A 24,510-nucleotide genomic window follows, 5' to 3' on the forward strand; every position below is an offset into this window, starting at 1 on the left:
GTAGCCAATGAAAGGGTGCGTGAGGGGGCGCTGGGTGAGAGTTCAGTTGTCGCGAGGATTGAAAGCGCGGCGGAGGCGGCGGACGGGTGACTGTTGAGGCTGAAGGGACAGGTGTGTTCCCGGTGCCGGGGGTGGGGGTATCCGAAGTATCACCTCGGGCGGTTTACAGCGAACTTAAACACTGTCTGACTAAAATATTACAGAACCAAAACGAATGGCGCAGAGAGGAGGAAGAGGGAACCCAGAAAGAAGAGAAAACACCAGACAGAAATCCCAGGGAAGAGCGGGGCGGGGGAGAGAGACCCGAGAGAGGAGGGACATCCGAGTAGGGGAAAGAGAAAACCTAGAAGGGAGTAATAGAGGAAACGGGGGGGGGGGGGGGGGGGGGAGAGTAAATCAGAGAGTGAAAACTCAGAACCCCAGAAAGGGGGAGGGGCGGAAGAGAGTAAATTAGAGAGTAAAAACTCTGAACCCCCAGAACGGGGGGGGGGGGGGGGGGGGGGGGGGAGAGTAAATTAGAGAGTGAAAACTCAGAACCCCAGAAAGGGGGAGGTGCGGAAGACAGTAAATTAGAGAGTGAAAACTCAGAATCCCAGAACGGGGGGGGGAGGGGGAGAGTAAATCAGGGAGTGAAAACTCAGAACCCCAGAACAGGGAAGAGGGAGTGAAGTTCCAGAGAGAAATGTGAGTGAGAGGGGTGACACCAGAGAAATGAAATATTGCCAAGGAGTAAAAGTTTTCGCATTGGGTGGTGGTCAGTGGATTCACTCCGAGGAAGCAAAAGTGAGTAGTGGTGTGCCTCAAGGGGCCGATTCTGTTCAGTACATTTGAGTGACATATAAGGTAAGATCTGCCTTTTTGCTTTGTAATAGAGTGGACATGAAGAATGCTCTAATGTTTGGCAGTTAAAACTTAATGCAAAGAAGCACGGAGTGATGCATTTGGGAAGTAGAAATCCAAGGAGGTGAGAGACTGATAATGCATGGTGAGGGAGAGGGACCTTGGGGTGATAGTATCTGAGGATCTGAAGTTAGAAGCCTGGAATACCCTCCCGAGGGAGGTGGTGGGGGAAAAAACAGTGGCGGAATTCAAAAAGGCATGGGATGAACACAGGATCGCCATCTAGAAACCCTCCCCCCTCCAAACTTTAAATGTCTGCATGTGTGTGGGTATGTCAAGTGATGCTTAGATGGCAACTACAGCTGTGATGAACTAAGGCCAATGCTGGGTGGACTTGTACGGTCTGTGTCACGTATATGGCAATGTAGGTTTAGGATGGGCTGTAAAGGGTCAACGGCAACTTTAGTAGCTGGAAACTGAGTACAGTGCTGGGCAGACTTTTACGATCTGTATGCCGCAATGACAAGACTGAATTGGATAGGCTGGAGTGGGCTTCAACATCAACTCCAGTAGTTGGGACATAAGGACAGGGCCGGGCAGACTTCTAGGGTCTATATCCCAGGGACACCAAAGAAAGACCATGATCTAGTATATAGTATCACATTCATTGTTGATTTAATTATGACTTGATAGTGAGTGTGACTTTTGGGCAGACTGGATGTTCAGGTCTTTATGTGCTGTCATTTACTATGTTGCTAGAAGAGAGAGAGAGCCTAGTGGAGAGTAAGAGAGGGAGGAAAGACCCGAGAAAGATAGATCTTATTTTTTTTCCCTATCCTTCCTATTCTTAAGAGAGAAGGGACAGAAATACAAGAGAAGTGAGGGGGGGGGGGGGGGGGGGGGGGGAGGAGAGGAGAGAAATCCCAGAGGCAAAGGGGAGGAAGACTCCAGAAAGGGCAAGAAGAGTGGTTGGGGATTGGGGGGAGAGAAATTCCTGTGTGAAAGTGAGGGGGGAGGCCCTAGAGAGACCGTTCATGGAATAATCCCAAATGGGAGGAGAGTGAGGGGAGACTCCTGAAAGAGTAGGGGGTGGGAGAGACCTTAGAAAGAGGAGAAAAATCCTGGTGGGTGGATTCCAGAGCAGGGAGATGCAAGAACACAACACAAGAGAAAGAGAGGAGAATGGAGAGTGAAGCATTAGAAAGGGAGAGAGGATTCTTGACAGTAAGAGAGCAGAAAGCCCTTAGCAGTGAACACATTCAGAAGGAGGAAGAGCAGGAGAGATATCCAAGAGGGAGAAAACTGTAAAAAGGAGAACAAAAGGGATGTAAGAGCTTACTGAGAGGGGAGAGCAGGAATAAATAGTATCTCCAAACAGACAGGAAATAAAAGGGAGTACACCTGTGGAGAGGGAGGGCTTAGGCCAAAGAGAGGATAGGAAGAGGTGGGCAAACCACAAGTTTCTCTTTCATAGCCCCCACGAGATCTTTGTAACTGAATGGCCTGTAAAAGCCATTACTATGCTTAAAATCAGCGGGAGGGACTAGGAATGGGGATGGGTCACAGGCAGCTAAGAACAGACTGAATGATACTGGGGGTAGAGTGAAACCTTTTTGGTGAACAGCTTTTCTCTCGTTTGTAGATGCCGCGCCACTGCTCAGCGATTGGCTGCACGACCCGTGACACCAGAGAGACGAGAAACCGCTGCATTTCCTTCCACAGGTAAGCACTGATGATCCATCCCATCATCTGCACCTACCAGTGTTTAGACATGTCTCCATTCCACCTGCTCTACTGCCACCAATGTTTCAAAAACTCCTATGATGATTGAGCCCTGTAGGATTTCACCATAGAAAGCTCCAAAACTTTAGTACTGGTGATGACATTGATTTAAAGGCTTACTTATGTTTGTATGCTTAGTTACAGTTAAAAAACATAGGTGTTACATGTATAAATTAACTGTCCTTGCCCAATTGTGAGTTTTTAGTTGCCTACAACTTGTACCTAATTCAGTATGCACTCATCAAGGAAAGGATTTGATATACTGACTTTCTGTGTTTACAATATTATATACAGGTACCAGGGAAAGGTAGGGAAGGATGTAAAACGATGGTAGATGTTGTCTTAGTGGAATTTATGAAGATTGTATTGTTTAATACCATCAATAAAAAACGATTTAAACATATACAGGTACTTATTTTGTACCTGGGGCAATGGAGGGTTAAGTTACTTGCCCGGAGTCACAAGGAGCTGCAGTGGGAATCGAACCCAGTTCCCTAGGTTGTCAGGCCATTGCCCTAACCATTAGACCACCCCTAAATATAGGGGTATAAATGGGGGCAAAGAGAGCTTTTTAAAGATCTACACATGCTACTAGAATGTTCAGAAAGTTTTATGCATAACAAGTTTGCCATTTATATGCAGAGCTTTGCCCCCATTTTTCTACCAACTAAAGTTCTAAGTGTAGCCACATAGTAACCTGAAATTAAAAGCCAACATGTGTGAACATATGTTTAAAAATCAGATTGGTTTGTGCAGTAATTGACATTATGCTCAGAATTCAGCAGACAAGTGCATTACTGAAAATGTATACCATGAGTACAAAATAGGTGAAAAGCCTTAAAGAGGAGGCCATAAGCACATTCATTTTGTGGAATCGGAATTGCTGGGGCTCTCCTGTTTCTGAGCAGATGTCAGCGCAGCAAAATGTATTGAAGTGTAGTCCTGCAAGAATAGGTGAAAGTGCATTAATATCAGTGCAACTCCCTAGAGGGAAACAGATTGCTGCAGAGATGCCAGTTATGTTCAATTAGGAATTCAGAGCTACATCTCGGAGTAAGTAGTGGGAGAAATCAGGGCTTGGCTCACTTTGTCCTCCAGGTCACAGAAGGTACAGATCACCCTACATGTGGGGAAATGTATTCTTGCAGGATTGGATGCAGGAATGTATGAATTCAGGCCTGGACACATTATTTTGAAACTAGAAGGCAACATGGATTTATTCAAGGGAGATCTTGCCTCGCCAATCTATGGAAGCAACAAGGCAAACGATCCGCAAACTCCAATGTAGGAAAACAATGAGCAGATCAGTGAGCAGTCCAAAGCATACTTTATTGCTGAATCACAATCGGATAAAAAGCTCGACATAGGCCGTGTTTCGCCCAAAGGGGCTGTGTCGGGCTAAAAGAAATATAAATAAATAATACATACATAAATAAAAATGTAAAATATGGAAACCATGACATGTTGGCAAAAATATGGTCAAAATCAACAATACAAAATTACAAATATAAATCAGAGCAATCCTACTATATAAATGATCGATGACCGATGTGCCGCGCATGCGCAGAACAGCGCAGCACGTCACAGGTCTCTCCTGACCACGCCCCCTCCAGTGAGCCTCCCAACCAGATAGCTCACCCACTCGTGCATTGCCGCCGTAGCTGTCTCGCCCCTTCGGCTGACGGATCATCTGAAGCTGGTGTGCTTCTCAAAATTGCGGAGGTTCCCACTGAAATCGAAACTGTTGTCATCGAGCACTCCACCACTGACACTGAAGTGGCTGCCGCTGCAGCCATGTGTGAGGACCTTGCCTGTACCTCCAACTCCGGAGCCTGCAGAACTGCTGCCACTGTCTCCCTGCCCAGATTGAACACTGACCCATGGAATCAACGGCCCGACCCTGACAGGTTGCGCACAGCTTCAAGTGCTGGGAGCTCACGTCAGCTGCTGTAAAACTTTGAAGAGTGCTAGAGAAACTAATACTACTAATTACTTCTATAGCACTAACAGCAGCCCCAGGGGAAAAAAAAACAACAACAAAAAACGCAGTGAAGAATCACACAGCACAAACTGGCAGAGAAAAGCAGGAGGTTGACTCTTTAAACTTAAACCACCCATATACACACTCTCTCTCTCAACTCCCACACACTCTCTCTTTCAGACAGACGCACACACACACTTTCTCTCTCTCTCACACACACACACACACACTGTCACTTAACAACTGGCTATAAGGAGCGACTGACCCTCCATTGTCACAGGGACTCCTAGCAGCGCTCTCTCTCTCTCTCTCTCTCACACACACACGGGACACGGATGGGAGGGGAGGAAAGAATCACTAGACATGGAGGGGAGGGCAAGGGAGAGAGGAAAAATCGCTTACACGAGAGTCTTCCTAGGGCTCGTTTCAAATGGGCTTGGTTCCACTAGTACATATATAAATAAGTAGATAAAAATACAAAATATGGAAACCATATCCTATATAATAAAAAGCACCTCCAACGTTCTGAAGCCGAGAAAGTGAAGCCTTGAAGCATTCGTGCGCTCTGTAAGGCTCCATCTCCTGAATTGACGTCACGTAGTTCTGGGTACGACACCCGTAGCACTGACCAACCGCACGACAGCAGCATGAGGCCCCGCCCTTGCCGCAACGCCATGCCCCCCCCCCCAGTTCGCCGCTGCTCACCCCCTCCACCCCCCCCCCCCCCCGAGGTCGCCCTCTCCCCTCCTCCCAAACACACACAAAAACCCTCCACACTCTCCTCACTATAGTCCTGAGTCTGAGCACCGCCGCCGCGCCGCACCCCCCCCCCCCCTCGAGGTTGCCACTCGACTTCCACCGTGCCTCCCACCCAGAATTTAAAAGTCATCCCTCCGAGTTCCAGCCACCCCCCTCCCTCCGACTCAGTTCCAGCCAGACCTCTTCTCCCACATAAGTAATGCCACACTGGGAAAGACCAAGGGTCCATCGAGCCCAGCATCCTGTCCACGACAGTGGCCAATCCAAGCCAAGGGCACCTGGCAAGCTTCCCAAACGTGCAAACATTCTATACTTGTTATTCCTGGAATTGTGGATTTTTCCCAAGTCCACAGCAGTCCTTTGCGTGCCCCTCGGAAACGAACAGCTGTTGCTTGCTGTAGCCCTTCACATCTCTCTCTATAAGAACCCAGCAACACTTACACATTCAATACCCCTCGCCACTCCCTCCCATTTCGCAAGCCCGGAAACAAAACAACCCCCCCCCCCCCCATTTACTAAAAAAAAAAAGGGACAGCTGTTACAGATGAAGATGGAGGAGGGGGTACCCTGGAACGGGGGACAACAACTCTGGACCTTGGAGTGAGGGAGGGAGTATCCTCAAACTGAGAGGGGAACCCTGGAACTGGGAGGGAGTGGCCTAGTGGTTAGGGTGGTGGACTTTGGTCCTGAGGAACTGAGTTCAATTCCCACCTCGGGCACAGGCAGCTCCTTGTGACTCTGGGCAAGTTATTTAACCCTCCATTGCTCCAGGTACAAATAAGTACCTGTATACAATATGTAAGCCGCATTGAGCCTGCCATGAGTGGGAAAGCGCGGGGTACAAATGTAACAAAAAAAAAAAAAGAGGGGGACGAACCTGGAACTCGCAGGGAGGAAGGGGGACCCTGGAGCTGGTAGGGTACTGGAACTGGGAGGGAGGGGGGACCCTGGAACTGGGAGGGAGGACCCTGGAACTGGGAGAGAGGGAGGGGGCACCCTGGCGCACACACTCATTCTCACACAGACACACTCGCACACAGTCTCACTCTGTCACACTCACACACAGTCTCTCTCTCTCTCAGACACACACTCGCACATTCACTCTCTCACACAGTCACTCTCACACACTCTCTCTCAAACATACACACCGAGGAAGACCTTGCTAGCGCCCATTTCATTTGTGTCAGAAACGGGCCTTTTATACTAGTATATGTATAAATCATAGTTAATGAATCGATAGAGAGACGCCTAAGTTAGGCGCTGATTGAGTCTATTCTGTAACAATGCACATAAATTCTGAGAAATTGGCGCTTATTGGCTCATTAATCAGTTAAGTTGTGCATCCTAATTGGATATGCACACTGATTTACGCATGCAATTTTAGTTGCCATATATAGAATCCGGAAGTTAATGGGTGATTAAAATAGATATCCATGTCCTCCCCACACCTATCTTAACCCAGTCTCTCTCATATCTCTCCTCCAGCTTGCCAGTTATTCCCTCACCCTGTGTCTTCCCTCCCACCCACCCAGGCATCTAGGGGACTTGATACACCTCTCCTTCCAGTTTGCCACCTGCCCCTCTCATGTTCCTGTTGCTTCCACTGCCAAGGAACCAGGGACTCTTCCACAGTCTGCACTACATGGCTTTGTCAGTGTGAGCCGTACGGTGCAAGGACCCCTCTGCTGGTCACTTGAGATCACAAGACTGAAAGCTGCATGGTGCAGACTGCAGGACAGACCCTATTTGGCACTAGCCAATGGTTTAAAAAAAATGGGGCATGAAATCCCTAGCAACATGGTGCAATTTCTAGGTGCCATGGGGCCTGGGGTTTGTTGAGCTCTGCATTGAATACTGAGAAATCAGCAGAGCTCTGTGTAGGGAAGTGTGTTCCTGCAAGGACATAGGTGCATTCTCTGCCTTCATTGTTTGGGTAGCGCTACTGCATGCACTGCTGACAGGGACCCTGTTTTCTTATGGTTATTGCAGGTTGCCAAAGAAGCATAACCCCCGTCGTATCACCTGGCTTGAAAACTGTCGTCGGACAGACCCGAGTGGCGAAAGGCTGTGGGACCCCTCCTCAGAGTATATCTACTTCTGTTCCAAACATTTTGAGAGAAGCTGCTTCGAGGTGGTGGGTTTCAGGTGGGGGGCCACTTAGGGTGCCTTTGTCTCATTGCAGAAGTGTTTCATTTTAGGTGTGGATGTAGGTAATAAATGAACCCTCTACAAATAAGAGTGGAGCCCACCCATCCACTCGGGTGAAGTGCATCCATGAGACCAGCATCAAATGCCGACTCCGACCCAGGGATGCTAGCAAGTGTGTTTAAATGTCCTCGTGTCCTGTGGGTCAGCGTCATGTGACCAACTGTCATTCACATCCTCAATAAATCAAATCTAACATTCAACCTCCTGCTTATCTGATAAAGGGGATGGGACGACTTCCCTATGAGGAAAGGCTAAAGTGACTGGGGCTCTTCAGCTTGAAGAAAAGATGGCTGAGGGGAGATATGATTGAGGTCTATAAAATAATTAGTGGAGTGGAATGGGTAGACGTGAATCGCTTGTTTGCTGTTTCCAAAAATACTAGAACTAGGGGGCATGCGATGAAGCTACAAAGTAGTAACTTTAAAACAAATTGGAGAAACTTTTTCTTCACTCAACGTGTAATTCAACTCTGGAATTCATTGCCAGAAAATGTGGTAAAAGGGGTTAGCTTAGCAGAGTTTTAAAAAGTTTGGACAGCTTTCTAAAGGAAAAGTCCATAGACCATTATTAAATTGGACTTGGGGAAAATCCACTATTTCTGGGATAAGCAGCATAAAAAGTTTTGTACCTTTTTTGGGATCTTGCCAGGTATTTGTGACCTGGATTAGCCACTGTTGGAAACAGGATGCTGGGCTTGATGGACCTTTGGTCCCAGTATGGCAGTACTTATGTAAGCCAGTAAAAAAAAATGAATTTCCTTTCACATCAGATTTGCATTACTTTCTCCCTGTGACACAGGATCCAAAGCAGCTACATGTCATGCACAGAACTCTTTGCCCGTTCATTTATTCTCCGAGGACAAGCAGGCTGCTTGTTCTCACGACTGGGTGACGTCCGCGGCAGCCCCCACCAACCGGAAGAAGCTTCGCGGGCGGTCCGCACGCAGGGCACGCCCACCGCGCATGCGTGGCCGTCTTCCCGCCCGTGCGTGACCGTTCCCGCCAGTCTTTTCTTTTCCGCGCCTGGAGAGAGTCATGCCGTCGCCGCTCTCTCTTCGCAGCCCCGGAAAGACTGTCGCGTTTACGCGATTTTGTTTATTTTTCGTTTATTTTCTGTTGCCGCGCGCTCTAATTTTCCTTTTTCCAAAAAAAAAAAAAGAGAGCACGCGCTCCTTTTCCCTCGTTTTCTAGCGAGGGCGTCGCCTTGTGGCCGCGCGATCGATTTATTTTTTCGAGGTGTGATTTCCGCCACCATCGACGACTTTAACTTCGCCGACGCGATTTTTCCGTCGATGTCCTCGAAGGTCCCGAGTGGATTTAAGAAGTGTGGTCGGTGCGGCCGGCCAATCTCGCAGACCGACACCCACTCTTGGTGCCTCCAGTGCCTCGGGCCGGAGCACAATATCAAGTCGTGTTCTCTGTGTCTCGGTCTCCGGAAACGGACTCAGGTTGCGAGGCAAGTTCTACGGGACTGTCTTTTTGGAACTTGTGCCGGCCCCTCGACGTCGACCTCGACGGCATCGGTATCGACGCCCGGTCCTTCGGTACCAGTATCAATGCCCGAGACATCGGCACCGATGGCATCGACCCCAGGAGAACAGGTCCCGTCGGCCCGCCGGTCCTCCGGTGAGGGTAGGGGTGAGAGGCCGCGTGGGCAGTCGGCCCCGGTCACTCCCTCAGCCCGTGGCCCTCGGGACCGAACCCTGTCTGACCCGGTTCCTCGGGACCGAGGGGGATCGACCTCCTCCTCCTCCATACCACCTGGCACCGGGCACCGCAAGAAGGCTAAGAAGCACCGTCACCGGTCGCCCTCGACGCATCCGGCTCTCGGTACCAGGGAGGCGTCGACGCCGAAGCGTCCGCGTCGAGAGGAAAGGTCCCCCTCGGTGGTGGAGGTACCGACATGTCAGGGTCCCAGCACTTCGGTGCAGTCTCCTGGACCCGAGCAGCTTCCGGCACCGACGCCTCTACCGGCCCCCACGTCTTTCCCGGCAGCGGGCCTGGACGAGTGCCTCCGAGCCATCCTTCCGGGGATCCTGGAAGGGCTGATGCGCCAGGCTGTGCCCCTCGGCGCCGGCGAGCTCTAGCCCGGTGCTGAGGCTGTCGCCGCCGCCGCCGCTTGCGGCGCCGGTCTCGAACGCCACGCAGGTGGAGTCCCCGTTGACGTTGATGGAGGGAGCTTCGTCCCCGCCGGCGCGGGAGTCCACCGCTCGACGACACCGAGGCCTCGGTGCCTCGACGTCGAGCCGGGCCCGGTTCAGGACTCAGCTACATGAGCTTATGTCCGATACCGAGGATGAGGCCTCGTGGGGGGAAGAGGAGGACCCCAGATATTTCTCCTCAGAGGAGTCTGCGGGTCTTCCCTCAGATCCCACGCCTTCACCGGAGAGGAAGCTCTCGCCTCCTGAGAGTCTCTCTTTTGCCTCCTTTGTACGGGATATGTCTATTTGCATTCCCTTTCCCGTGGTCTCTGTGGATGAGCCGAGGGCTGAGATGCTCGAGGTCCTCGACTATCCATCACCACCTAGAGAGTCCTCCACGGTGCCGCTGCACAATGTCCTCAAAGAGACACTGCTTCGGAACTGGATGCAACCATTATCTAATCCTATCATTCCCAAGAAAGCAGAGTCCCAGTACAGAATCCACTCGGACCCAGAGTTAATGCGGCCACAATTGCCCCATGACTCGGCGGTCGTGGATTCTGCTCTCAAGAGGGCACGGAGTTCGAGGGATACCGCCTCGGCGCCCCCGGGGCGGGAGTCTCGCACTCTGGACTCGTTTGGGAGGAAGGCCTACCAATCCTCCATGCTTGTGACCCGCATCCAGTCATACCAGCTCTATACGAGCATCCACATGCGGAACAATGTGAAGTAACTGGCGGACCTGGTCGATAAGCTCCCGCCGGAGCAGTCCAGGTCTTATCAGGAGGTGGTCAGGCAGCTGAAGGCGTGCAGAAAGTTCCTGTCCAGGGGTATTTATGACACCTGTGACGTGGCATCTTGTGCTGCGGCCCAAGGTATAGTGATGCGCAGGCTCTCATGGCTGCGTGCCTCTGACCTGGACAGCCGCACCCAGCAGAGACTGGCCGATGTCCCTTGCCGGGGGGATAACATTTTTGGTGAGAAGGTCGAGCAGCTGGTGGACCAACTGCATCAGCGGGAAACCGCCCTCGACAAGCTCTCCCACCGGGCGCCTTCAGCATCCACCTCAGCAGGTGGACGTTTTTCCCGGGCCCGGCAGGCTGCGCCCTATTCTTTTGCAAAGCGTAGTTACACCCAGCCGGCCCGAAGGCCTCGTCAGGCACAGGGACAGCCCCAGCGCGCTCGTTCTCGTCAACAGCGTGCGCCTAAGCAGCCCCCTGCGCCTCCACAGCAAAAGCCAGGGACGGGCTTTTGACTGGATCCACGGGAACATAGCCGCCCTCAAAGTGTCCGTACCGGACGATCTGCCGGTCGGGGGGAGGTTAAAATTTTTTCACCAAAGGTGGCCTCTCATAACCTCCGACCAGTGGGTTCTCCAAATAGTGCGGTGCGGATACGCCCTGAATTTGGCCTCCCTGCCACCAAATTGTCCTCCGGGAGCTCAATCCTTCAGCTCCCATCACAAGCAGGTACTTGCAGAGGAACTCTCCGCCCTTCTCAGCGCCAATGCGGTCAAGCCCGTACCACCCGGGCAGGAAGGGCAGGGATTCTATTCCAGGTACTTCCTTGTGGAAAAGAAAACGGGGGATGCGTCCCATCCTAGACCTGAGAGGCCTGAACAAATTCCTGGTCAAAGAAAAGTTCAGGATGCTTTCCTTGGGCACCCTTCTGCCAATGATTCAGAAAAACGATTGGCTATGTTCCCTGGATTTAAAGGACGCATACACTCACATCCCAATACTGCCAGCTCACAGACAGTATCTCAGATTCCGCCTGGGCGCACGGCACTTTCAGTATTATGTGCTGCCCTTTGGTCTCGCCTCTGCCCCACGAGTGTTTACAAAGTGCCTCGTGGTGGTGGCGGCGTATCTACGCAAGCTGGGAGTGCACGTGTTCCCATATCTCGACGATTGGCTGGTCAAGAACACCTCGGAGGCAGGAGCCCTCCGGTCCATGCAGTGCACTATTCAACTCCTGGAGCTGCTGGGGTTTGTGATTAATTACCCAAAGTCCCATCTCCAGCCAACCCAGTCTCTGGAATTCATAGGAGCTCTGCTGAATACCCAGACGGCTCAGGCCTTCCTTCCCGAAGCGAGGGCCAGCAACCTCCTGTCCCTGGCTTCGCAGACCAGAGCGTCTCAGCAGGTCACAGCTCGGCAGATGTTGAGACTTCTGGGTCATATGGCCTCCACAGTTCATGTGACTCCCATGGCTCGTCTTCACATGAGATCTGCTCAATGGACCCTAGCTTCCCAGTGGTTCCAAGCCACCGGGAATCTAGAAGATGTCATCCGCCTCTCCACCAGTTGCCGCACTTCACTGCTCTGGTGGACTATCCGGACCAATTTGACCCTGGGAAGTCCATTCCAAATTCCGCAGCCCACGAAAGTGCTGACGACGGATGCATCTCGCCTGGGGTGGGGAGCTCATGTCGATGGGCTTCACACCCAGGGTATGTGGTCCCTCCAGGAAAAGGATCTGCAGATCAACCTCCTGGAGCTCCGAGCGATCTGGAACGCACTGAAGGCTTTCAGGGATCGGCTGTCCTGCCAAATTATCCAAATTCGGACAGACAATCAGGTTGCAATGTATTACACCAACAAGCAGGGGGGCACCGGATCTCGCCCCTTGTGTCAGGAAGCCGTGGGCATGTGGCGTTGGGCTTGCCAGTTCGGCATGCTCCTCCGAGCCACATACCTGGCAGGTGTAAATAACGGTCTGGCCGACAGACTGAGCAGAGTCATGCAACCGTACGAGTGGTCGCTCCATTCCAGAGTGGTACACAAGATCTTCCGAGAGTGGGGCACCCCCTCGGTGGACCTTTTTGCCTCTCAGACCAACCACAAGCTGCCTCTGTTCTGTTCCAGACTACAGACACACGGCATGCTAGCGTCGGATGCCTTTCTCCTCCATTGGGGGCCGGCCTCCTGTATGCTTATCCTCCCATACCTTTGGTGGGGAAGACCTTACTGAAGCTCAAGCAAGACCACGGCACCATGATTCTGATAGCGCCCTTTTGGCCCCGTCAGATCTGGTTCCCTCTTCTTCTGGAGTTGTCCTCAGAAGAACCGTGGAGATTGGAGTGTTTTCCGACTCTCATCTCGCAGAACGACGGAGCGTTGCTGCACCCCAACCTTCAGTCCCTGGCTCTCACGGCCTGGATGTTGAGGGCGTAGACTTCACTGCGTTGGGTCTGTCTGAGGGTGTCTCCCGTGTCTTGCTTGCCTCTAGGAAGGATTCCACTAAAAAGAGTTACTTTTTCAAGTGGAGGAGGTTTGCCGTTTGGTGTGAGAGCAAGGCCCTAGAACCTCGTTCTTGCCCTGCACAGAACCTGCTTGAATACCTTCTGTACTTATCAGAGTCTGGCCTCAAGACCAACTCAGTAAGGAATCACCTTAGTGCGATTAGTGCTTACCATTATCGTGTGGAAGGTAAAGCCATCTCTGGAGCGCCTTTAGTCGTTCGATTCATGAGAGGCTTGCTTTTGTCAAAGCCCCCTATCAAGCCTCCTGCAGTGTCATGGGATCTCAACGTCGTCCTCACCCAGCTGATGAAACCTCCTTTTGAGCCACTGAGTACCTGCCATCTGAAGTACTTGACCTGGAAGGTCATTTTCTTGGTGGCAGTTACTTGAGCTCGTAGGGTCAGTGAGCTTCAAGCCCTAGTAGCTCATGCTCCATATACCAAATTTCATCACAACAGAGTAGTGCTCCGCACCCACCCAAAGTTTCTGCCGAAGGTGGTGTCGGAGTTCCATCTTAACCAGTCAATTGTCTTGCCAACATTCTTCCCCAGGCCGCATACCCGCCCTGCTGAACGTCAGTTGCACACATTGGACTGCAAGAGAGCATTGGCCTTCTACTTGGAGCGGACACAGCCCCACAGACAGTCCGCCCAATTGTTTATTTCTTTTGACCCTAACAGGCTAGGGGTCGCTGTCGGGAAACGCACCATATCCAATTGGCTAGCAGATTGCATTTCCTTCACTTATGCCCAGGCTGGGCTGGCTCTTGAGGGTCATGTCACGGCTCATAGTGTTAGAGCCATGGCAGCGTCGGTGGCCCACTTGAAGTCAGCCACTATTGAAGAGATCTGCAAGGCTGCGACGTGGTCATCTGTCCACAAATTCACATCACATTACTGCCTCCAGCAGGATACCCGACGCGACAGTCGGTTCGGGCAGTCGGTGCTGCAGAATCTGTTTGGGGTGTAAATCCAACTCCATCCTCCAGGACCCAAATTTATTCTGGTCAGGCTGCACTCTCAGTTAGTTATTCTTCGTAGGTCAATTTCTGTTGTGCCCTCGCCGTTGCGAGGTTCCATTGACCTGGGTTCTTGTTTTGAGTGAGCCTGAGAGCTAGGGATACTCCAGTCGTGAGAACAAGCAGCCTGCTTGTCCTCGGAGAAAGTGAATGATACATACCTGTAGCAGGTGTTCTCCGAGGACAGCAGGCTGATTGTTCTCACCTACCCTCCCTCCTCCCCTTTGGAGTTGCGTTTTCATTTTGCTTGTCATTCAACTGGCGGGAACGGTCACGCACGGGCGGGAAGACGGCCGCGCATGCGCGGTGGGCGTGCCCTGCGTGCGGACCGCCCGCGAAGCTTCTTCCGGTTGGTGGGGGCTGCCGCGGACGTCACCCAGTCGTGAGAACAATCAGCCTGCTGTCCTCGGAGAACACCTGCTACAGGTATGTATCATTCACTTTATCTTCTTCCCCCTGCCAGTCTTAACATATCATTGCTAGCCCTCTGAATTCTGGCCATCTCCATTCCTCTCCCATATCTGCCTTGAGCAGGTTTGCATTCAATCCTAGTTTTGGTCTTGGCTACCTGCGTTGGGAGATGATTCCAGGCACCCAGCACCATCTTGGTAAGGGAGTATTTCCTGATATGTGCATGGGCTCATGTGTCAGTATTCTTGGATGAAGTACTACAGACTTCAGAGCTGCCGTGTCAGAACCTGGCAAGATAAGTGTTAACTTCCTGTACGAGATATAACAGGAACTGCATACTTAAGAACTGACGAAACTAGGAAAAATGGCATTTCCTCTACGACCCTCCAGACCGGTCAAGATGCGTGGGTTATGTCCTCCTACCAGCAGAGGGAGACTGAGAAACACTGAGCTTTTGAATACTGTATATATAACCTGTGCAGTACATCCAATAGCCGGTATTTTCTCAGTCTCAGCAGAGGTAGATGGACAGCCTGTGCAGTCTTCAATAGTCTGGTGAGGTAGTTTGATTATTTGGTTAAGGGGATTTTCTCTTATTGCCAAATTTATTGGTTTTGACTATTCCCTGTACGTGTGTTAAAAAAAAAAAAAAAGTGCTTCGGGGCCCTGGGTCTGGTGGGGCCCAGTTTTTCCCCCTGGGGTGTTACACCTGTGTTCAGGTCCCTCCCCCTGTGCTGCTCTCTATGGAGATTCTGGCAGCTTTGTGCCTCGGCTGCTTTTATAATATTGTAGCCTTGAGTGCCCCCCACTTCTCAGCTGCCAAATTGGGTTGATGTCTCTTTAAGAGCTATCTGAAGCTATATTTATCTAGGAACGGACGGTAGGTTCGATTCCGGTTGGTAGCGAGAGAGAGCAGTGCGAGTGATTGTTGTGGGGAAGCGGTGAGTGAGAAGTTTTGACGCCACTTCGCACAGCGTGTTGTGAGCTTCGGAGTTATGGCAGGCAAACTCCTCCGGTGTCGCGCGTGTTCGCGCCGAGGAGTAGAATCTCCGGGAGGTCAGTGCCAGTTGTGCGGTGAACCGAAGCAGGCCTCGCCGATGGTAGCGCCCCCGGTGTTGGTTGCGGAGGTTCCAGCTATTTTGGGGGTGTCGGGGGCGGCGGGAGCGCCGGCAGGGTTGGCGTCAGCGAATTTAGTTTTGGCGGGAACGTCCGCCATTTTGGATACCGCGCGTCCCGCAGAATCAGCTGTTTTTGGCCCTGCTGCTCCTGTGTCGGCTCCGAAGGTGGAGCCTGAGGGTACAGGAGGCGTTGGTTTTTCTCCGGAGTTTGTTTGGACCCTCTATCAAGCCTGGAAGTCGGGACCCCCACCTTTAGGGGAGGGGACTAGTTCAGCACTGGCTAAGAGGCCTCGGTTTGAGTGGGACGACGAGCAGGGATTCTCTCCTGTAGGATCCGAAGGTGCTTTTAGTGATATAGGGGATCCTGAGGGGTTTGAGGGCTCTCAGGATCCGGAGTTGGTGGTTCCTGGGGAGGATCCTTCTGTAGTGAGGATTTTTCACAGGGAGGAGCTTGCGGAGCTCATTGAGCAGGTCTCTTCCACCCTTAAGTTTGAACAGCTGGAGGCGGCTTTGGGGGAGGCTAGACAGGTGGATCCCTTGGTTAAGGGGATTCAGCGGCAGGCTAGGTACTTTCCCATGAATAAGGACCTCCGGGATATGGTGTTTCAAAAGTGGCATTCGCTGGATTCTCCCTGTAAAGTGTCTAAAGCGATGTCAAGACTTTATCCGCTCCCACAGGAAGATAGAGATTCCTTTAAGGCACCCACAGTAGATGCTGTGGTGACAGCAGTTACAAAAGCCACGGCTGTTCCGGTGGACGGGGGGACCGCTCTCCGTGACCCCCAGGATTGGAGGCTTGAGTCCTTTCTCAAGCAGAGTTTCGATTTGTTGGCCCTGGCCCTGCAGGCCTCGGTTTGTGGGGGGCTGGTTGCGCGGGTGTGTTTCCGATGGGCCGAGAAGCTTCTTGATGATTCGGTGGAGGTTGTGACCTCGGGGGTGCAGGAGTTAGCCAAATTGGAGATGGGATCGTCTTTTTTGTCTGATGCGCTTTATGATTTGCTCCGTGCCTCGGCCAAGAATATGGCTATGCTGGTGGGGGCACGTAGGGCCCTTTGGTTGCGAGGTTGGGTCGCGGACGCGGCCTCTAAAGCCAAGCTTTGTTCGCTTCCTTTTAAGGGGACCTTGCTTTTTGGAGAGGATTTGGATAAGTTGGTGCGCGGTCTCAGCGATGCCAAGGCCCCTCGTCTTCCGGATTTTCGGCCCAAGGCGGCTTCCAGGGGTACTTCCTCCCGAGGTCGGTTTAAGGAGGCTCGTCGATAGAGGCCCGGGAGGACTAGTGGGTCCTTCAGAGGTCGGTTCTTCCAGCGCACCTAGTCCTTTCGTGGGAATCGGCGCGGAGGGCGTGATTTTTCTGCAGGAGGACAGGTTTCGGGGTGTAATTCACAATGAAGGTGTGCGGGCCCAGTCTCTGGTTCGGGTAGGGGCTCGGCTGAGTCTGTTTTACCAGGACTGGGCCCAAATCACATCGGATCAGTGGGTTCTCGAGGTGGTGCGAGACGGATACGCTCTGGAGTTCGACAGCTCGCCTCCCGAAAGGTTCCTGGAGTCCCCTTGTCATTCGAGGCTCAAGCGGGCAGCAGTGCGGGACACTCTGGCTCGCCTGATCAGTCTGGGGGCGGTGGTACCTGTTCCCGCCGCTCAGCGCCGCTTGGGCTGCTATTCAATCTATTTTGTGGTCCCAAAGAAGGAGGATGCCTTTCGGCCTATCTTAGATCTGAAGGCAGTCAATGCAGCTCTCAGAGTCCCCTCTTTTCGCATGGAGACGTTGAGGTCGGTCATTGTCGCGGTGCAGGAAGGGGAGTTTCTCACGTCTTTGGATTTGACGGAGGCTTATCTGCACATCCCCATTCGGGCCCCTCATCAGCGTTTTCTGCGCTTTGCAGTGTTAGAGAAGCATTTTCAGTTTTGTGCTCTGCCTTTCGGATTAGCAACGGCTCCTCGAACATTTTCCAAGATCATGGTTGTAGTGGCAGCGGCCTTGAGGAAGCAGGGTATTCTGGTGCACCCATATCTGGACGATTGGTTGATTCGGACCAAGTCCCAGTCGGAGAGCGAGGTGGCCACTGCTCAAGTGGTTCAGTTTCTTCAGTCTCTGGGCTGGGTAGTGAACTTCGGCAAGAGTCACCTGGTGCCGTCGCAGTCGCTGGAGTATCTGGGGGTTCGTTTCGACACCAGGAACGGTCGAGTCTTCCTGCTGGGCTCTCGGATTCACAAGTTGCAGGGTCAGATTCGTCGATTTCTGGCAGAATCGGCTCCGAAGGCCCGGGAGTATCTACAAGTCCTGGGGTTGATGGCGGCCACCATAGAAGTAGTGCCATGGGCCCGGGCGCACATGCGCCAGTTGCAGTCAGCTCTTCTCAGTCAGTGGTCGCCTCTGTCTCAGGAGTTGGACATGCGCCTTCAGCTGTCGGTAATCCCACGCCTCAGTCTCCGGTGGTGGTTAGATCCATGCAATCTGGAAAAGGGCGGGGGAGCTCATTGTCTCGGGCAGGTAGCTCAAGGTCGCTGGTCTCAGTTAGAAGTGCAGTGGTCCATCAATCGTTTGGAAACTCGGGTCATTCGGTTGGCGCTACAGACGTTTCAGAGTCTACTGGTGCGGAAAGCAGTCCGGGTGTTCTGCGACAACGCCACCGCCGTGGCTTATGTCAACCGTCAGGGGGGCACAAAGAGTCAGGTGGTCGCGGAGGAGGCGGCGTTGTTGTGCCAATGGGCGGAGGTTCATCTTCTAGCGCTATCCGCGGCACATGTGGCTGGAGTAGACAACGTGGAGGCAGATTACCTAAGCAGGCATTCACTACACCCCGGAGAGTGGTCTCTGCATCGGTCGGTGTTCAATCGCATTGTGTCGGTCTGGGGAATTCCCGTGATGGATCTCATGGCAACGGCCCGCAATGCTCAGGTTCAGAGGTTTTTCAGTCGTCGGAGGGATTCTCGAGCAGAAGGCATAGATTCGCTCCTGATGCCTTGGCCTCTGGAGTTGCTGTATGTTTTTCCTCCATGGCCGTTAGTCGGTCGTGTGGTTCAGCGCATAACTCGGCATCCCGGACAAGTGATTTTGATAGCCCCAAATTGTCCGCGTCGGCTGTGGTACGGCGATCTGGTTCGGTTGGCAGTAGTGGATCCTCTGCCGTTGTCAGATGCAGTGGTGTTGTGTCAGGGACCGATAGTTATGCCAGATCAGGATCGGTTCTCGCTTACGGCCTGGCTCTTGAGAGGCACAGGTTAAGGAAGAAAGGTTTTTCGGCCAGAGTTATCAATATGATGTTGAGTTCGCGTAGGCAGTCCACTTCGTTGGCGTATGTCCGGGTCTAGAGAGTTTTTGAGCATTGGTGTGCAGGTAGACAGGTTCTGTCCTTTCGAGCGTCGGTGACGGATGTATTGGAGTTTTTGCAGGATGGTATGGACAGGGGTCTGGCCTTGTCTTCCTTGAAGGTACAGGTGGCGGCTTTGTCGTGTTTTCGTGGGAAGATCCAGGGGAAGTCGTTAGCTTCTAGTTCTGATGTTGTTTGGTTTTTGAAGGGTGTTAAGTTACTACGACCGCCCCGGCGACGGATGGTGCCTCCATGGGATTTGAATCTCGTTTTGGATGCTTTGGTGAGGCCGCCGTTTGAGCCCTTGGTTTCTGTTTCGGATAAGGATCTTTCCCTAAAGACGGTGTTCTTGGTGGCCATTACTTCAGCTCGGAGGGTGTCGGAACTTCAGGCATTGTCTTGTAGAGACCCCTCTTTGTCTTTTTCCAAAGAGAAGGTTTCGTTGCGCCGGTGCAGTCCTTTTTGCCCAAGGTGGTTTCAGAGTTCCATGTGAATCAAGTTATTTCCTTGCCAGTTTTGGGGGACTTTGCGGGGGATGCGGAACAGCGTTGACTGGTCAAGTTAGATGTGTGAAGAGTCTTGCGCTGTTATATTTCCAGAACTCAGCACTATAGACTTTCTGACCGTTTGTTTGTTCTTCATGGTGGGGCAAGAAAGGGCGCGGCAGCTTCCAAAGCTACGATAGCTAGATGGTTGAAGGAATCGATTGCTCTTCTTATTTGCTGAAGGGTCGCGTGGTCCCTAAGGAGTTTTCGGCTCATTCTACCAGGGGCGTGGCGACCTCTTGGGCGGAGAGTAGTATGATTCCTCCATTAGATATTTGTCACGCGGCGGTTTGGTCGTCATTGCAATCCTTTGTTAAACACTATAGGATTGAGTGCATGCCAAGGAAGAGGCAGGCTTTGGGGCTGCAGTGTTGACCTCTGGCCTTCGTGGACCCCGCCCTTAGGATCTTTACTGCTTTGGTACGTCCCACGCATCTTGACCTGTCTGGAGGGTCGTGGAGGAAGGTGAAATTAGATCTTACCTGCTAATTTTCTTTCCTCTAGACCCTCCAGACCGGTCAAGGCCCGCCCGTCTGTACTTCAGGCCAGGAGGTCTGTTTGATCTGTTTTGTCGGTTGTTCTCTATTGGCAGCTGTTGAGTGTGGTTTCTATGGTTTCAGACTCTGGTTTTACCAGTTTTGTTGGTATGAGTCTGGTCAGGTGTGACCGTGTTTGATAGTCCACCTGTGGAAGCACACACGATAAAAGGGACACAGTGAAAGAAATGAAGAGAGTGTCCAGTTGGCAGTGACCACGTACAGGGTTTGTTCGTTGTAGTTGGTGTTTTTGTTTTCTCTGCTTTGTCAGGGTTATACTGGCTAGTGGATGTACTGCACAGGTTATATATATACAGTATTCAAAAGCTCAGTGTTTCTCAGTCTCCCTCTGCTGGTAGGAGGACATAACCCACGCATCTTGACCGGTCTAGAGGAAAGAAAATTAGCAGGTAAGATCTAATTTCACCTTAACTTTTAAGCTGCACGGGTTAAATACTTTAAAAATGAAAGGGAAGTGTTTTGGAGCCAATGATTAAAAGTAGAGAGAGCGTGAACAATCTGTCAGAGAGACCCTGATTTTTTTTTTCTGAGGCTTTTTCCTACCCTTAAAGAGAAGACAGAAAATATAAAGAGAAAATAAAAAGAAGATTAAAAGACAAAGTAAATAGTATAACATTAAGGATGTAATTTTGTTCACAGTTGGATTTTTTTTTATTTTTATTAATTGGATATTCTACCTCTGTCCTGTCTATATATCTGTATATATAAATTTTTATATCAATTTATCTATATAATAATTTGTACCTCAATGTTCTATGGCTAGCTCGCTGTCTGGGTTCGTAACATCCTGACGTGAGCAAGCCTCCAGCGTACCCTTCCCTCTCACTGTCCCGCCTTCGCATAAAGACAAAATGACGTCAGAGAAGGGCGGAACAGTGAGAGGGAAGGGAACGCTGGAGGCAAGCTGACGTCAGGATGTTACGAATGAAAGCAAGTGAAGGCAACGGAATGCTGGACATGGAGGGGAGGACAGAATCGCGGGACATCAAGGGGAGGGCAGGGCAGAGGAGAATCGCTTCACATGGAGGGGAGGTCAGAATCATGGGACATGGAGGGGAGGGCAGGTGAGAGAGGAGAAATCGCTTCGACGAGAGCCTTCCTAGGGCCAGTTTCATTTTTGACAAAATGGGCTTGGTCTATACATATTCCAGTATTCAGTAAGTGCCTTTGCAGGGTTTGCGTTAGGCCCCTCCTGGACCTTCACGGTTTAAATTTATTTGATATATTTATTCTTATTTATTCATGACATTTATACCCCACATTAGCCCGAAATAGAAAATTATTTAAGGAATTATCTGGACATGGACTGCAGAAGTGGTGATTGAATGTGGTTTTTTTTTTGTTCTTTTTTTCCCCTTTCACGGTTTATATGTATTTCTTATCAGCCAGAGGTGAATTTATGCTTATAAGCTGATAGTCCGTTCCTTCCCCCCCCCTTATGCAATATGACTTATTTTTGAATTGGGGACCCCATTACTGTAGTAGCAACAAGCGAGAGAATCTGATGAATTAAATTTTTGGGTTCAGAGCTGGTGAAATACCCCTGCAGTAGGGTTTTTCTTATTTTTTAAGATTAGATAACTGAAGGAAGGGATCTGTGAAAGGAAATTTGGCTCAAGTTACCTACTTTTTATTTTGACAGCGGCTATCACAGACTGAAAGAAACTGCTGTCCCCACCATCTTTGAGGATTTCGTTAAGCTCCAGAATGTAAAAGCCAGAACACAAGGTCTAGCACACAAAGCCAGACCAGTCAGGAGAAGGAAGAGGTAAGTCTTTGACTGTACCATAACCAATGTGGGGGGAAACCGGTGTGGCGCTCCAGCTCCTGCTTGAGGGTGAGGGAAACAGGCAACCTTGGGGGGGGGGGGGGGGGGGGGGGGAGAGGGGCAATTTGTCCAAGTGGGTTAGTTTTGTGCATACACGAACCTCACTCCTAAGCCAGGGACCTGGTGATGGGAGGACTGGTATGATGATTCTGGTCTTCCTGCCTCTTCGTTGTATTGCTTTGGTATTGCAGCCTGCTCACTTGATCACCACAGACTGTCCACAGAATAAAATACTACAGATTCTTTTGGATTCGTATTGGGTAAATGAAACTCTTTATTTATTTATTTTGTTACATTTGTATCCCACATTATCCCACCTCTTTGCAGGCTCAATGTGGCTTACATTATTCCGTGATGGCGATAGCCATTCCGGAGTGAGAAATACAAAGTAATATTCTAATAAAGTTCATAAATGTTAGAAGTAAATTATAAAGTAGTATTCAAATGGAGAGTGTATAAATCATTATTGCTTCAGTCTATATAATGATTAAGAAATATACACGCTGACTGAGTCAGATTAGGAGTATGCACACTAATTAAACCATCTAACTAAAAGAAAGCTATAAAACATATATATATATATATATAATACACACACACACACGCACATACAACACTGGTCAGGACGCTCAGGCCCTTCTCTCATCAGCCGGGAGGTCCGTTGCAGCGAAAGCTCAGAGTCTCCTTATTGACCAGGAACAAACCCTCTGCACGACACGTCTGCCCACAGATGAACCCTGACTCTGCTGTGACAAGCCCTCCCTTTTTATTAGGCTCTGAGCTCATGTTCAGAGCTAAGGAAAATTACAGAATGCTTACTGTGGGAACGTGGTCACATGCTTTCCAAAGTCCAGGTGGCCAAGCTGGGCCCGGAAAAACAAGTGCCATCCTCCCCTTCACATACCAAATTAGTTAGAGCTGTGTCTTATCTTCTGCATTCCAACTTATTTTCACACAATCAAAGTTAAACAACCATTTTTAAACAGAATTACTTCTAATCAACAATACAGACCCCGAGTGCACTGGTCGGTCCAGACAGGGTTGAAAAACAATCTTTAAAATTCACTTCCATTACACTCGTGGGAGGGTATTAGATTGACCTGGTACCTTCCTGGCCCCACCCTTAGTTTGGCAGTTGGGATTGTTACGGGCTGTATTCAGTGCTCTGTCCTTTAGTGGATGGTATTGCAGTGCATGTGTGGCTCCTTATACTCTTCTCTTCCTCCACTCTCCCCTATTACTAATGAGAGCTAGATGAGAATGAGGGAAGCTGTACACAGTAGCTTTCTGAGAATCAGCTTGAACAAGTGAGGACAAAGGGCTTTCAAAGAAAATAGAAATGTAGAATGTTTTGCCTGTGTTAAATATTGTTTTGAACAGCTTTTTAACTTTCTTTCAGACTTGCCTTGCTCCGAGCACATACTCCTGTGCCTGCGATCCCAGATTCTGCAAGCACCGTGCCCATTGGAGGCGAGGCCATTGCGGGAGCCTCTCCCCGCATGACGGACGGCTGCCACTTACACGACCTCCGCACAGGGAGCGATCACGTTCCCGGGAGTACTGCACCTGCCGAGGGCTCTGAAGCCGCAGCAGTAGAGCTGGAAACACACCCCAGTGCGACGCTTGAGGATGGCCAAGATGCTGAACCCCCTTCGGACTGTGTCATGGTGCCACCACCAGATGTGTTCGCGACTCCCTCTCAACGGCCTGTTTCTCCTTCAGCTTACATGCTGCGCCTGCCCCCGCCCCCAGGGGCGTACATCCAAAGCGAGCACAGCTATCATGTGGGGAGTGCACTGCTGTGGAAGCGACGAGCAGAGGCTGCCCTGGATGCTCTTGATAAGGCCCAGCGGCAGCTGCAGGCATGCAAACGTCGGGAACATCGGCTACGCTTGCGTATTCATGCTTTGCAGCAGGAGCGGGCCCGAGAGAAACGAGGCCAGAGCGATGTACGGGAGAGGCTGAAGGAGCATCTGCAGGTCTTCGCGCTGGAACTTATCAATGACTATGTGTCCCCCTGCTCCTCGGAAGTGACGGCACTCTGATGTCTGGCTGATAATTAGCTCTTTAGACTTCTCCAGCTTCATCTGGTCTGATGTTCTGATGCCAGCAGTACAGTTCCTTCACTGTGTTTACATCACTGATTGAATTTGTTACCTACTTCGAGGGTTCAGAGGTCCCTCTCCCCTCGCAAGCAGAGTCTAGGCGATTTCTCTTTGCTGTATCAAAAGCAACCATTACATTGGAGCAAGAAGCACAAAACATTCAAGGCGTTTGCTCTTCTGTGGACTTCGGTGGAATTTTAAGATACTCCTAGCTTTTCTTATTTCTGTGCTGCTGGTTCTCCAGCTCATGGAAAAAGCCTGATCGTCTCAAAACAGTACATGACAGGAGTCTCTAAGATAATGCCTTGCAAACCTAAGCTGTTAAAGTATCTGTCCTGTTATTTCTGCCTCAACATAGATTTTAAATTCTGCTCCTATTCATGCTTCTCCAATGGCTCTGAACTTATTTATGATGTACTTCCTTTTTTTTTTTTTATAAACTAAATGTTACGCGATTTTTATTGTGCTACTTCAGTTTTGTTGGGGGTGGATAGGGGTTAGTGAATAGCAATTGTCGGGGTCACTCCTTGGTTCGTCGCAACCCAATGATTAACAGTGAAACCACAGGTGGACTGAACTAATCTGAACATATTTCCATTTGGTCTCTGTCCTGCCAACCCTACCTGGGTATTGATTTTAGACTCTACCCCTTGTTTCCCCACC

The 24,510-nt window shown here is 50.8% G+C and overlaps 1 protein-coding gene across 3 annotated transcripts; it reads left to right on the forward strand.

The window, feature by feature from the left end:
• Positions 1 to 15: 15 nt before the first annotated feature.
• On the forward strand, positions 16 to 24,306 carry THAP7 (THAP domain containing 7). Of its 3 annotated transcripts, none has more exons than XM_030195394.1 (5): positions 16 to 111; positions 2,483 to 2,562; positions 7,352 to 7,507; positions 21,557 to 21,682; positions 23,142 to 24,306. In XM_030195394.1, exons 2-5 carry the CDS (start codon positions 2,483 to 2,485, stop codon positions 23,785 to 23,787), a joined length of 1,008 nt encoding a protein of 335 aa, XP_030051254.1. In that variant the 5' UTR covers positions 16 to 111; the 3' UTR covers positions 23,788 to 24,306. The 3 variants fall into 3 exon arrangements, with proteins under 3 accessions (XP_030051254.1, XP_030051255.1, XP_030051253.1); XM_030195395.1 differs by lacking the exon at positions 16 to 111 and adding an exon at positions 927 to 964; XM_030195393.1 differs by lacking the exon at positions 16 to 111 and adding an exon at positions 933 to 964 and having other exon boundaries at positions 7,352 to 7,496.
• Positions 24,307 to 24,510: the final 204 nt, after the last annotated feature.

This window comes from Microcaecilia unicolor, chromosome 3 (genome assembly GCF_901765095.1).
Source record: "Microcaecilia unicolor chromosome 3, aMicUni1.1, whole genome shotgun sequence".
Lineage (NCBI taxonomy): Eukaryota > Metazoa > Chordata > Amphibia > Gymnophiona > Siphonopidae > Microcaecilia > Microcaecilia unicolor.